At 44.0% G+C, this 14,962-nt stretch overlaps 1 protein-coding gene across 1 annotated transcript in view; it reads left to right on the top strand.

Annotated features, from left to right (window-relative positions):
* GPX4 (glutathione peroxidase 4) overlaps positions 1–10,510 on the top strand; it is a 33,864-nt gene extending 23,354 nt beyond the window's left edge. Inside the window, 3 exon segments of the mRNA XM_077476059.1 lie at positions 3,796–3,820; positions 3,923–3,982; positions 10,286–10,510. Of these exon segments, the coding sequence (XP_077332185.1) occupies positions 3,796–3,820; positions 3,923–3,982; positions 10,286–10,318 (118 nt within the window). The 3' untranslated portion in view covers positions 10,319–10,510.
* Positions 10,511–14,962: the final 4,452 nt, after the last annotated feature.

Raw genomic sequence — 14,962 nt, 5'->3', positions numbered from 1 at the left:
TGGTATAAAATACCATGGTCTTTAGTATTCTTTTCTCATTGTCAGGTCTCTGGGGTTTTTTTTTACTAGTATTGTCATTAGATGAGGGTAGAGCTGAGAGAGTGTGTGTGTGTGTGTGTTAAAAAAAAAAAAAAAAAAAAAAATTTATATATATATATATATATATATATATATATATATCTATCTATATCTCTATCTTTTTAATTTTTTTTTTTTTTTTTTTTGAAGATGTGCATGTTGGAAAAATACCTGCCTCTGAGTTTCTCTATAGAGGTGGTCTTATTACTGCAGTCAAATGGACCAGAAAGATTCTGCTAGTGCTGTGCTCCCCCCCCCCCCCCCCCCCCCCCAGCATGTTTTGACTGGCTCCCTAACTCTGCTGGAAGTTTAATGTGTTCCTTTGCTGCCTTGGCTGTGTTTTGGGTCACTACCATGCAGGAATACTCATCCACAACCCATTTTCAATGCCATGGCCAAAGGAAGGAGGTTCTCGCCCAAGATTTCACTGTACATGGTCTTGTCCATCGCCCCTTTTTGATGCAGTGAAGTTATCCTGTCCCCTTAGCAGAAAAACACCCCCAAAGCATAATGTTTCCACCTCCATGTTTGGTGGAATGGTGTTCTTGGGATCATAGGCAGCATTCCTCTTCTAGCCCATTCCAACTTTGTGTAGGTCTAAAATTCTGTCCCTGACATCCTGGGACAGCTCCCTGGCCTTGGCCATGGTGTTGGAATCTGCTGGTGTGTGGTGTGTGTTTTTTTTTTTTGTTTGTTTGTTTGTTTGTTTTTGTTTTTTTTTTCCTTTTTATATAGGTAACAAGTGGAGATTAGGAGCACTCGCTTTAGGAGAGTGCTCCTAATCTCAGCTTGTTGCCTGTATAGAAGACACCTGGGAGCCAGAAATCTTGCTGATAGGGGATCAAATACTAAACTCATTAAAATGCAAATTCAACTAACTATGAAACTATGAAATTAATTTCTAGTTATATTATAGTAAAATATTTTTTTCAGATATTCTTGTTCTGTCTTGCTGTTAAAACAAACCTACCGTTAAAATTATAGACTGATCATTTCTTTGTCAGTGGGCAAACTTACAAAATCAGAGGGGGATCAAATACTTTTCTTTTTCATACATTGTGAAACACAGGCTAATATTCATTTAGCTACTGTGTTATATGCCATCTCTAAGTGAATGGACACTGGTAGACAAAGTCTTAGACCGGAAGTATACAACCTCTAAACCTTTAAATAAAGTACCTCCTGTATGGGAGGGGGGTTGTATACTTCCTGTCTAAGACTGTTTACCAGTGTCCATTCGCTTAGAGATGGGGTGTGTATAGATCTAGATATATAGATATGTTTGAGCTCCAAGTCTCTAGTCCCACAAACGGTTCTTAAACAAATCAAGGGATTGACCAATCGGATCTATTTGACACAGGGTCTATATGCTTAGATAAATGTCACCCAAGCCTCGCAAAAGACTCAAGATCCTACGAGGTTTTGCCTGTAATGCGACCTCTGGGCACTGGACCCTGTGAAGTAGAATCCTGGACACCACAGCGCTAAGGCATGCCTGCAGGATGCTGTACAGGTCCAAGGGAGTGGGCCCTAAACATGAAAAGGGCAATCAGTCCTTGAAGGTCCTCAAGTGACCGGAACCTGTGGGGAAGATTGGGCTCTTAGTTTCTAAGCTACCCTGAGCCTGGATGGTTAAGTTATTTACTTGTTGTGGTGTGTCAGTGATTGTTACGACCAGTCATGTTAGCTAGAGGCTGGACATTGTGTGCGGTGACCATACAGGGGAGTTTTGGGCTTGCTGTGGGTGGTGTGTGGGTTTTTTTATTTTATTTTTATTTTTTCTTGGCTGGCTGTCTTTTTACCTGTATGATGGTACGTGATGGTTTGCCAATGCATGTGCAGCATGGTGAAAGCACCTTGGTGGCTATGGCGCACACTGCTTCGCCATAGGCGTTATGCACACTTGAAGCCACGCATGCGCTGTAGCCTAGTCTGCGTCATATGCGAATACAGCTGGGACCAGCGCGGAACGTTCTGGTGCACAGCCAGCTTATTTAAGCTGTGTATGCCAAGCATACCGTGCTTCCAGAAGACAGCTGTGGGACACAGAGCAGGCTCTGAACCAGGCATTTGCAGCAGTTTTTCTCCTTACCCGGGTCACATGAGTCACCAGGTGTTTGGCGGGCTAAGGTGCTTAGCAGGACTATTGCACAGGGGCTTTGTGAGCCCTATTAAAGGGTCTCCCTTCTGAAGTGTGTTAATACTACACCCTGGTACTCCCTTTTACAAGCCACAAAACGTCTTCAAAAAAGCGGCATGGACTAAACCTACTGGGAAGGGCACACCTATGTCATCAGTAGCTCCTGATTAACTTAGTTGTATCCCCTGAAAGATCAGAGGCTTCCGGGCAATCAGCCTACAGTCAGTGCTGCTGCTTCACCCTTTATCACCAAGGATGAACTGTCCTCAGCCCTAGCAGTGTTGGAGCACAGGATTGCTGGCATGATTGCCTCCACCCCACAGGGTGGCAGAAAGCGTGACTTGAACAAGAACTTGACTTGACTTGTCTAGTGCATAATGCACAGGGTTTGAAAGACCCTTTTGACAAGCTAGAGTCATTAAAAGCTCTTTTCTTTGGCCAGTTCAGCTGTTGCAGCAATTGGTATCTGCCAGTCCATATAGGTTGTGTTTTTGCTGTTGATGCCTTAAATTATTCAATACAGCAGGTTTCTCATTTTGGCTCTCTTGTCTGTACATATGCACAGACTTTTTGTGGCTTTAAGAACTGGTCAGCTGAGCTTCCTTGTAAGAAGTTTTTGGCAGGTTTCTCCTTTCGTGGGAAACCTTTGTTTACTTTGGACAAATACATCCCAAAGCTTTCCGGAGGGAAGAGCTCTCTACTTCCTGTAAAGAGATGCACCAGATAGATGATTTAAAAATTTATCTAACTTTGTTGGAAATTCACGGATGCACAAACACTTTTTAGGAGTTGCATATGCTTGTACGTATAAGGATTTTGCACATCTATCATACACAGTAATTTTTAATTTTTTTTTAAAGTGTATCACTATTAGGGGATTGCAAGTGTTTTGTGATTAATACTGCGACACACTACATATGTGTGCACGAGCATTGTTTAGGAGGTGTATATGTTTATGGATTTTGCACATCTATTATATATTTTAAAGATCAACACCATTAGGAGATTGCAAGGAGTTTGCGACTAATAGCGCAACACTTTATACATATGTATACATTCAGGTTTCGGTCATTCACGCGGTGGGAAGTGTCAGCAGCTGACATACCACTTAGCTTATCAGCACACAAGGTCCCACCCATTTTGCTTTTGGAACAGGAGAGGACAAGCCCTGGATTATCCAATGTTCTCCCCTTGGGCACGCTTAAGCCTAAACTGGTAGTTGCAGTATCAACCTGTGAAGGGGGGAAGATTCTTCCTCCCAGTAACTTGGAGAGTACTGACTACAGATGCCAGTCTCCTCAGACTTTTTTTTTTTTTTTTTTTTTTGTGCAAGCCCCATGATACAATAGCTCAGCAGGAGATCCCTGCATCACACATCACCTGTGATGCTGAGATCTATCAGGTGTTTGAAAGCCTTTAGTTGGCCAACAAGTTATTTACAGTTTGAGAACATTTTAACTACTTTCATTCTGTGTAACCGGTAATTTAGGTGTAATATTTCACAAGGAAAAGATTGATGATCTAACATGTTTTCACATGCATAATTTTTAATTTTCTTTTTTTCTTTCTCCTCCTAGTGCAATCAAATGGAATTTCACAAAGGTAATTCCCTAACCATATATGCTTTCATACTTTTTGTAATTTCTACCTCCTTTTTGGTAATTCCCTTTTTTTTAATTTATTTTTTATTTATTTTTTTTGCAGTTTCTCATTAACCGTGAAGGTTTGGTTGTGAAAAGATTCAGCCCCATGGATGATCCAGTTGTAAGTAGCTGTGATATAAAATATACAATTGGGCATTTTAATTAGTTAAATGATTTGGATGTAAAACCAAAAAAACACATTTGACGAGGAGCTGGTAAAATTGGCTTTTCTTGATCATACATCACGGGACACAGGAGCTTCATTACATAGTGGGTTATATAGGCACCTCTGGTGATTGGACACTGGTTAACCCCAATTAAGGAATTCCTCCCCTATATAACCCCTCCCATATGGGAGGCACCTCAGTTTTTTTTTTTTTTTTTTTTTTTTTTTTTTCGCCAGTGTCTATGGTGGTTGGTCACGTAAAACTTTAGCTCTGTGCAGGTCCCTGCAGGGGACTAAGGGCTACAACAAACCAGATCCATACCTCGGGCCGATATTTTATTCCCAAGATGGTATGGTACCCCGGGCCTCGTCAGCTGAAGAAACCAAGGTTTGGCCTGTAAGTCCTCTCCTATTGGAAGACTGGGCTCTGGGAAAAACCAGACTTGGTGTACTGTTTACACAGAGCGCGCGAAAGTTTCTGGCAGAGTCTTTTACATGGTCCAGGTAGGAGGCTCTTCCGAGAGAGCCCCAGATAAGCCTGAAGGTTGGCTAACACTGCCCGCCGTGATGAGTGAAGGCTGGAATTTGTCTGTTTCAGCAGTTCCTGCGGCGAGGACAGGCAAGGGAAGTTAATCATAGATAGATTAGATTGGATGGATAGATATGATGGATTTCTTCATTTTGAGTAGTTGCATGTCTTACCTGGTTTCCACCACTAGAGGGAGTAAAAGCAGCCTGATGCATACTTACATGACTTTCAGTACACACGCTCAGTGAAGCCTGGTTCTCCAGCTGTCTCACGTCTCCACTGCAGTCCCTGCCACAACAAGGTAACACAGAGGTCCCACGTAGTCTGGGGGTCCCACGCAGCTCCGGTGGAGTTCTCCCTTTCCCATCCCGCGGTCCTCGTGCACGCGCGCCGGCCTAAGGGGGGAGTGTGGTTGTGAGCCGCGCACAGCGCTGTACTGCGCAGGCACCAGGCGGCAGTTTTAAAAAGCCCAGAGCGTCAGGGGGCTGTAAGTGGAGACACAGGAGCTGTGGGCAGTAAGCATCTGTGGGGATTGGATCCAGGCAAACCTTAGACACCTACTCGGCATCAGGTTGTGCAGTTTAAGCTTATATGTTTATTGTGAGACTTTAAGCACAACAGTGATTGCACTTGTACTAGTACCTCTGCTTTGTAGCTTAGGCCTATGTCTCCTTGTAAGAGGGTCTCAGGGGGAGGTAACAAAGGCACTGGTAAATCACCGCCTAGGTCCAGGGGTTCTAAAAGTGCCTGTAAGTTACCATCCCCCCTGCAAGACTGGAGCCAGCCTCTCAGGACGAGTCAGTGCCCCTGTCAGGTTTTGCAGCCTCTCCTAATGTCCCAGCCCTGGTTTATGTCACTGAGGACTCCCTTAGGGCTACCTTGGAGGGTTTTGAAGGGAGAATAATGAATTTTATTTCTGCTTCCCTGAAAGATAGCAGGAAAAGGGGTAGATCCCCCTCCCTCTGCTGAAATTCCTCTCTCATATGATTCTTCTGACAATGAGGAGAGATCCCTGTCTTGGGACAGGGATCATGAGCAGTCGGAAGAGGAGAGAGTCCCCTCCTCCCAGGCGCTCAGAAAACAGGTGCAGTATTATACTGAATTGGTGCGTACCACATTCAGAATGCCTGCTGCTGAAGTCGCTACGTCCTCTGTTTCTTCCCTGGGAGTCAGGAAAGCCCCACAGACTGCCTATTCCTTTCCAATTCATCCCTTAATGGATGAATTGTTCTATGAGGATTGGGGACATCCCGATAAACTGTTTGCTCCTCCTAAAAAAAAAAAAGGTTTTCTATGCATTATCCTCTGGAGGAGAGTTTCACCAAGAAGGGGGGGGTCCCATCTGTTGATGCGGCTGTTTCTTGCGTGAATAAAAACCTGACTTGTCCCTTGGATAATGCGTAGGTATTTAAAGATCCAACTGATAAGAAGCTGGAAACCTTATTAAAAGCCTCCTTTTCCATGACTAGCGCTGTAGTGCAACCTACAGTCGCAGCCGTGGGGTTGTGCCAGTTCCTCAAGGAACAGGTTAAGCAGATGCTTGGGCTCCTTCCCAGCGAGGAAGTAGAGAAGTATGCAGAAATGCCTCATATTCTGTGTTTCATGATGATGCGATTTTGGACTCTGTCCAACAAGCATCACGTTTGTCCCTCATGTTGGTATACATGCGAAGGGCCCTATAGCTAAAGAATTGGCCAGCTGAGCTGTCATGTAAGAAGCATTTGATTGGGTTCCCGTTTAAAGGGGAACGTTTGTTTGGAGAAGAATTAGACAAATTCGTCCAAAAAATTTCAGGAGGTAAATCTACTCTCCTTCCAGTCAAAAGGAGCAAGCGTCCTTCATTCAGGCGTGCTCTCTCTCCCGGTGCATCAAGCTCTAAGCAGTGGCGACGGCCTTCTCAACCCTCCTCTACAGGAAAGGCTCAGGGCCGAGCCCAGGGGCAGAAAAAGACTTGGGGGCGAAAGCCTGCCAAGCAGAGCCCAAAAGCTTCCTTGTAAAAGGGCACCCCCGCTCGGCCGAGTGGGGGGGGGGGAAGGCTCCTGCAGTTTGCAGGAGCCTGGCGGGAAGAGATCCGGGACAAGTGGGTGATCTCGTCGGTATCTCTGGGCTACAAGCTAGAGTTTCAGGAGATTCCACCTTCTCGTTTTTCTAAGGTCAAGGATCCCCAGGGATCCAGTAAAGCAAAAACCGCTATTTCTGGCCTTAGATCACTTGCTATCCCAGGGGGTGATAGTAGAAGTGGACCCAAAAGAACAGTGTTCAGGGTTTTACTCGAATCTCTTCACCATTCTGAAGCCAAATGGAAGTGTCAGACCTATCCTAGATCTGAAGGATCTGAGCCGGTTTTTACGCATCCGGTCATTCCGAATGCAGTCAACCCGTACAGTGGTCGCCTCCCTGCAAGGGGGAGAGTTTATGGCATCAATAGACATCAAAGATGCATATCTCCATGTGCCAATTTTTCCCGCACACCAAAGATTTCTAAGGTTCGCGGTAGAGCGGCACCATTTTCAATTTGTGGCCTTGCCGTTCGGGCTTGCTACAGCCCCTCGAGTCTTCACAAAGATTCTGGACCCTCTCTTGGCAAACCTAAGAGCTCGGTATAGCCGTCATGGCTTGGCTAGACGATTTGCTTCTCATGGAGAAAACCGTAGCGTTCCTGAACCACAGCGTTACCAGAACACTTGAAACGCCTAGGTTGGATTATAAACCTAGAAAAGTCGTCCCTACAGCCTGCCACCAGGTTGGAATACCTGAGTATGATCATCGACACCGCTCAGGGCAAGGTGTTTCTTCTAAGGCCAAAAGCCTTGGCCGTTGGGGATCTGGTGCGCCTAATTCTGGGCAGGAGATCATCCCCCATTCGATTGTGCATGAGACTGTTAGGGAAAATGGTCGCCTCCTTCGAGGCTGTCCCATTTGCCCAGTTCCACTCAAGGCCTCTGCAAAAATGCATCCTTGCGGCTTTGAACAGGAAGCCCCAATCCTTGGATCTTCCTATGCGTCTATCCCCAGGGACACGCAAGAGTCTCGTCTGGTGGTTACAAACCAAGAATTTGCTGAAGGGCAAAACTTTTCTTCCTCTTCCATGGAAGATTATCACGACAGATGCCAGCCTGACAGGCTGGGGAGCAGTGTTGGAGGAGACGTGCTCGCAGGGAAAATGGTCTGCGATCGAGAGACTATTGCCCATAAATGTCTTGGAGATCCGGGCAGTTTATATGGCTCTCATAAAGTGGTCTTGCAGACTACGAGGTCTCCCTGTTCGGGTTCAGTCCGACAATGCCACAGCAGTGGCCTATATCAATCACCAGGGCGGTACCAGGAGTCTGGTTGCGCAAAAAGGTGAATCGCATACTTGTCTGGGCAGAAAAGCATGTTCCGTGTCTTTCTGCAGTCTTCATTCCAGGAGTGGAAAATTGGCAGGCGGATTTTCTGAGCCGTCAGCAGTTGTGCCCAGGAGAATGGGCTCTGCACCCTGACGTGTTTCGGAACATATGTCACAGGTGGGGTACTCCAGACGTAGATCTGTTTACGTCCAGGTTCAACAGGAAACTGGACAATTTTGTGTCAAGGACAAGAGATGCACTTGCTCAGGGGTCAGATGCTCTGACAGTTCCCTGGGATCAGTACAATCTGATCTATGCCTTCCCCCCCCCCCCCCCCCCCCCCCCCCCGAGCCCGCTTCTGTCTCGGTTCCTGGGAAGAGTCAAGAGGGAGACGAAATTGGTCCTTTTAGTGGCCCCGGCTTGGCCCAGGCGACCGTGGTACGCAGAGATCATGAAGTTGGCAGTAGATAGGCCGTGGATCCTCCCTCTCCGGCCAGATCTGCTCTCCACAGGGTCCAATTTACCATCCTGCTTTACACAGTCTGAATTTGACGGTTTGGCTGCTGAGACCCACATTCTGAGAGACCGTGGCCTTTCAGGGCCAGTCCTTTCTACTCTGGTCAATGCCAGAAAGCCAGCCTCCAGGCTTATTACAAAATCTGGAGGGCATATGTTTCCTGGTGTGAACTCAGGAAATGGCATCCTAGAAAGTATGTCATTAGCAGGATCTTGGCCTTTCTCCAGTCAGGCCTAGAAATAAATTTGGCCATAAGCACTATCAAGGTGCAGATTTCAGCCCTGCCAGTGTTTTTTCAGAAGCCACTTGCATCGCATTCCCTGGTGCGGGCTTTCATCCAGGGGGCCATGCAGATAAGACCGCCAGACAAACCTCCGGTATGCCCATGGGATCTGAATTTGGTTCTCTCGGCTTTGCAGGGGGCAACCATTTGAACCTTTGCATCTGGCTTCATTAGTTCTCCTGACTAAAAAATTGGTTTTCTTGGTAGCCATATCCACGGCTAGAAGAGTATCAGAGCTAGCAGCTCTTTCCAGCAAAGAGCCGTATCTAATTATTTATAAGGACCGGGTGGTCATGCGTCCCAACAGGTCCTTTCTACCTAAGGTGGTTTCGGGATTCCATTTGAATCAAGACGTAATCCTACCATCCTTTTTTCCAGACCCACAGTCCACAAAAGAAGAATCTTTGCACACTTTATGTGATTAGGGCAATCAGTATATATCTTCAAGCAACTGCTCAGATAAGGAAAACTGATTGCTTGTTTATTTTGCCGGAAGGGCCAGGCGGCGTCAAAATCCACTCTCTCATGGTGGATTAGACAGATTATTTCTCAAGCCTATAGTGTTAAAGGGGAAAATACCTCCTTTTTCAAGTGAAAGCGCACTCTACTAGGGCTGTAAGTGCTTCTTGGGCAGTGCATCACCAGGCCGCCCTGGCTCAGATCTGTAAGGCTGCAACTTGGTCATCAGTCCACACATTCACCAGATTCTATCAGGTGGATGTCAGAGGGCAAGAGGATATCGCCTTCGGGCGCAGTGTACTGCAGGCTGCAGTTTAGGTCCTCCGGTCCCTGGCGGTCTATAATTATGATCTGTGTCTCCCTCCCCTCAATCTGAGCATTGCTTTGGGACATCCCACTATGTAATGAAGCTCTTGTGTCCCGTGATGTGTATGATCAAGAAAATTGGATTTTTATATACAGCTTACCTGTAAAAATCCTTTTCGAGAGTACATCACGGGACACAGAGCTCCCGTCCCTCTTGGGTTTTACGTGGTTTCTTATTGCTTTACTAAAAAACTGAGGTGCCTCCCATATGGGAGGGGTTATATAGGGGAGGAATTCTCCTTAATTGGGGTTAACCAGTGTCCAATCACCAGAGGTGCCTATATAACCCACTATGTAATGAAGCTCCTGTGTCCCGTGATGTACTCTCACAAAAAAGGATTTTACAGGTAAGCTGTATATAAAAATCCCATTATTTCATTTGGCAAGTATGATCAAGTGTTTGGGGAAAACCACCACAAAATCTGACAGATGAAAGAAGGACTTTTTGGTTAAGGGCAACAGTCCCAATTTTAATAGATAAAATATATCCTCCACATCCTATTAATGCTACAGTAGACAGTAACAGTCCATGGATTTTAAATCCCTGCTATTAGGGCTTCCAGGACAGCTACTTTTCCTGTGATTGTGCATAGTCCTTGGGGGTTGCAAAAATCTTGAGCATTGTTTGCTAATGAGATTTGAGTCAAATCTGCTTTCATAAGCATTTCATAAAATAATGGTTGATCAGTTTTAGTCAATTGTCAAATGACTATCATATTTTTATAAAATTAAACTATGCTTGGATCTTCATTGTCTATTCCATTGTATTTTCTAGGTCATAGAGAAAGACTTACCCAACTATCTTTAGGATGCTCCATGCACCCAGTAACTGACCGTAGATGGCAGTCTTCAATCCACAGAATGACGGTGTGCTTCAAAACCGTTAGGGGAAGCAAACCAGAAGGTGTTATGGCGTGCACCTGTGGAGGGAGACTATTTTTTCTGCCGGAATCTGAACTGTGGACCAAGAAATCATGTGAACAATAAACTTTGAACAAAATATTGTTGTGTTATTTCAAAGCATCACTTAGTATCACGCAAGACACAAATTGCTTAACAAGTTTGAGATTCAAAACATATCTGCTATGCTCAGCTTTGCTTTTGGTGTTCACGATTGTCAACAATTGGCTTGGTCTATTCACATCAGTAACATTTAGACTGCAGTGCCCAATGTAATTCTTACACAAGGACAAAACAGCCTGATTTCCCCATGTTTGGTTTACACCAGTGTGCTGCATTTGTGTTCTGTTAACTACTTCTGGACCAAGCCTATTTCTGACACTTGTAAACAAACTTAAAATTGGTAATTTTTACTAGAAAACTACTTGAAACAATCTCACAGTATTTGCGCAGCATTCTTTGAAACATGTGTAGGGGTGTTTTTTATTATATAAAATTGTGTGTGATTTGAATACAGTTTACAATTAGGGCATGACTTGCATATGTGTTTTCTCTGGTGCGTGAGCATGCAAGGATTGGGTACTTTGAAACCGCTGCTGCACTTCAAAGTATTCAAAACACCAACTTTATATTTATATATATTCTCTATATACAGTGGTGTGAAAAAGTGTTTGCCCCCTTCCTCATTTCCTGTTCCTTTGCATGTTTGTCACACTTAAGTGTTTCGGAACATCAAACCAATTTAAACAAAATAGTCAAGGACAACACAAGTAAACACAAAATGCAATTTGTAAATGAAGGTGTTTATTATTAAAGGTGAAAAAAAATCCAAACCATCATGGCCCTGTGTGAAAAAGTGATTGCCCCCTAAACCTAATAACTGGTTGGGCCACCCTTAGCAGCAACAACTGCAACCAAGCGTTTGCGATAACGTGCAATGAGGCTTTTACAGCGTCCTGGAGGAATTTTGGCCCACTCATCTTTGCAGAATTGTCCTAATTCAGTTACATTAGAGGGTTTTCGAGCATGAACGGCCTTTTTAAGGTCATACCACAACATCTCAATAGGATTCAGGTTAGGACTTTGGCTAGGCCGCTCCAAAGTCTTCATTTTGTTTTTCTTCAGCCATTCGGTGGTGGACTTGCTGGTGTGTTTAGGATCATTGTCCTGCTGCAGAACCCAAGTTCGTTTCAGCTTGAGTACACGAACAGATGGTCGGACATTCTCCTTCAGGATCTCTTGGTAGACAGCAGAATTCATAGTTCCTTTTATCACGGCAAGTCTTCCAGGTCCTGAAGCAGCAAAACAGCCCCAGACCATCACACTACCACCACCATATTTTACTGTTGGTATAATGTTCTTTTTATGAAATGCAGTGTTCCTTCTACGCCAGATATACTTGGACACACACCTTCCAAAGAGTTCCACTTTTGTCTCATCGGTCCACAGAATGTTGTCCCAAAAGTCTTGGGGATCATCAAGATGTGTTGTGGAGAAATTGAGACGAGCTTTGATGTTATTTTTGCTCAGCAGTGGTTTTCTCCTTGGAACTCTGCCATGCAGGCCATTTTTGCCCAGTCTTTTCCTGATGGTGGAGGCATGAACGCTGACCTTAACTGAGGCAAGTGAGGCCTGCAGTTCCTTGGACGTTGTTGTGGGGTCTTTTGTGACCTCTTGGATGAGTCGTCGCTGCGCTCTTGGGGTAATTTTGGGCGGCCGGCCACTCCTGGGAAGGTTCACCACTGTTCCATGTCTTCGCCATTTGTGGATAATGGCTCTCACTGTGGTTCGCTGGATTCCCAAAGCTTTGGAAATGGCTTTATAACCCTTTCCAGACTGATGGATCTCAATTACTTTCTTTCTCAATTGTTCCTGAATTTCTTTGGGTCTCGGCATGATGTGTAGCTTTTAAGGATCTTCTGGTGGACCTTACTGTGTCAAGCAGCTCCTATTTAAGTGATGCCTTGATTGTGAACAGGTGTGGCAATAATCAGGCCTGGGTGTGGCTAGAGAAATTGAACTCAGGTGTGGACAACCACAGTTATAGTATGTTTTAACAAGGGGGGCAATCACTTTTTCACACAGGGCCATGATGGTTTGGATTTTTTTTCACCTTTAATAATAAACACCTTCATTTACAAATTGCATTTTGTGTTTACTTGTGTTGTCCTTGACTATTGTTTAAATTGGTTTGATGTTCCGAAACACTTAAGTGTGACAAACATGCAAAGGAACAGGAAATGAGGAAGGGGGCAAACACTTTTTCACACCACTGTATATCTATATCAGCGCTGTTCGCAGTTGAGTAAACCGGAAGTGATGTGTCTTTGCTTCCGAGTTATTACATCTGATACCCAATCGCAGCCTAATCTGGCCAGCCCTCCTGCTCCTTGTGATAATGGCGAGCAGCTTATTTGCCACATTGGTTATTGCTTGAAAGCCAAGCGCAGCTGCAAGCTTTTACTCTGGTACAACCACTTTCTCAAAATGACAGACAGGTATATTGTTTAGTGTGAAGTGGTTAAAGAACTGTTGCATGGTGTATTGCTATGCTTTGCAAAACACTGCAGCCCATAACTTCTTTTTTTTTTTCTTTCTTTTTTTAATGCTTGTAGTTAAGAGGTTCAAGCTCAACGCCTGCCAAACCTTTAAGGCTGGGGGTCACACTAGATCTCAGCAGCTTACAGCAGGAGTCCGGTGCGTTTTCATTGACTGACTTTTTTATTTTTTTGGTCTAATTTCAGCCTGGAGATGTGACACCGCTCCATAGAGAGCTGGTCACAATCTCCTGCTATGTGACGTGGATGCAAAGAAACCCCCGCATCCAATTCGCAATAGTGTGAACCCAGCCTGATAGGAGTAAAGCACAAGCTTTTAGGGTTGGTTAACATGCGTTTTAGTAACATAGTAATGCACACTAAAGGAGAATTAAACCTCCCACAAAAAAATTAAAATGGGCCTGAAGAGTTTCATAGCACACTTGCCTGGTAACTAAATCCCTACCAGCACTCCTATCTGTAACAGGCTTTTCTAGTTTCTGGTCTTCCTGCTGGGTTTATACTCTTTGGTCAGGCATGTGCACAGGAGTTGGTCATGGCACAGATCTGAGAACAAGGGGTTCTTCTGTCATAAAAATCCTACCTGTGTGTCACAGAATTTGGAGAGACTTCTGTTCTATTTCTACCTACAGGAGGATTTTGACATTGGCAAACAAAAGTGGAAGGAGTTATACCAGGCTTCTTGCTATCAGCATTGTTAGTTTTCTAGGTGAAGATGCACTTTCTCTATTGAAGTTTTTAACTTGTTTTTTATACATTTTTTACTTATTTTAGACTTGTTAACCATGGCATAGCCTCTGCTATGGCCGTCTCTATACTCTCCTAATGTATAGGCATGATTCCTTAATGGAGGAAAGGGACACCACCATCCACACACATTCATCTGAGACCTAGACAGTGGAAGCTGTGTCTCAGAATATGTAAAGATGGTATTAGCTGTCAAATGATTTGTGCAGATAGCTGCCCTATATTTCTTTTTAAGACTTGTTTTATTTAGTGTGTTTTTTGTGTGTACATCACCTTGCTACACAAGATTGTATAAATTAGTAATTACAGAAAAAAAACACTTGGGTATTGTACAGATCACATCCAAACATTAATATACATTGAGACAATAGTTTCAAGGCGCCGAACACTAAGAAAGGGGACAAAGGAATGGGGCTGGAGGGTAACCAACCCCCGGGACTTTTAAACAGTACCCAAATAGGGGCTAACAGAAACAATACCCATATAAAAATAAACCATTTTATTAATCATGAAACAGAATTTAAAACAATAAACAGACATCAAAACATAGGTTCATGTCAGTGTGTACAGACAAGGTGTAGATCAGATGATCACAAGATGTTACCAATCCTGCACACGACAAAATGCTGCTAATTTCAACAATGTTTCGCTCCCTTGAGCTTCTTCAGGACAATGCAGCTTTTGTTAAAAACGGGGCAGAGTGAATTGCCAATACATTAGGTAAAGGTATAATTACATAAGTTAAAATAATGCATATGCAGTATGATGTATATGAAAGGAGAGGGATTACAATCAATGGAGCAGTAATCATATAATTAGACATATATTAGGTGAAGCATAGTGATTAGGGTGAACAGGTAAGTGAGATGGCATCTTACCAAGTGGATCAAGGCTCCTTAAATTGTATGGTACAGAAAATATATGCCATTTGTACACCTAATGAAGGTGAAGAGAGCCCCACAGATAAACCACAGGGACCCCAACAATCTGCAGAGATGGACATTTTAATTAGAATGGAACAGTAGGTAGTACTAAAGAAGCAATTGCGGCTAAAATACCTGAAGGTAATTAAGGTAACCTATGTTGAATCAATCAAGCCCTCAAGCAGCATAACATAGTTGAAAAGGTATTGCTAGACTTGATAAATAGGTTGCTTAATGGCTGCCCACCTGGATATAAATCACAAAGGGGGCATATATATCAGTGCCAAAATCCTCGAGACAGACCACCGATTATAATTTGTTTCA

This window comes from Lithobates pipiens, unplaced genomic scaffold, assembly GCF_037356315.1.
Source record: "Lithobates pipiens isolate NorthernLeopardFrog02 unplaced genomic scaffold, aLitPip1_a1.2 Scaffold_13, whole genome shotgun sequence".
NCBI classification, from domain to species: Eukaryota; Metazoa; Chordata; class Amphibia; order Anura; family Ranidae; genus Lithobates; species Lithobates pipiens.
Note: the sequence above shows the minus strand (reverse complement) of the source record. Positions and strands in the feature narration are given on the sequence as shown.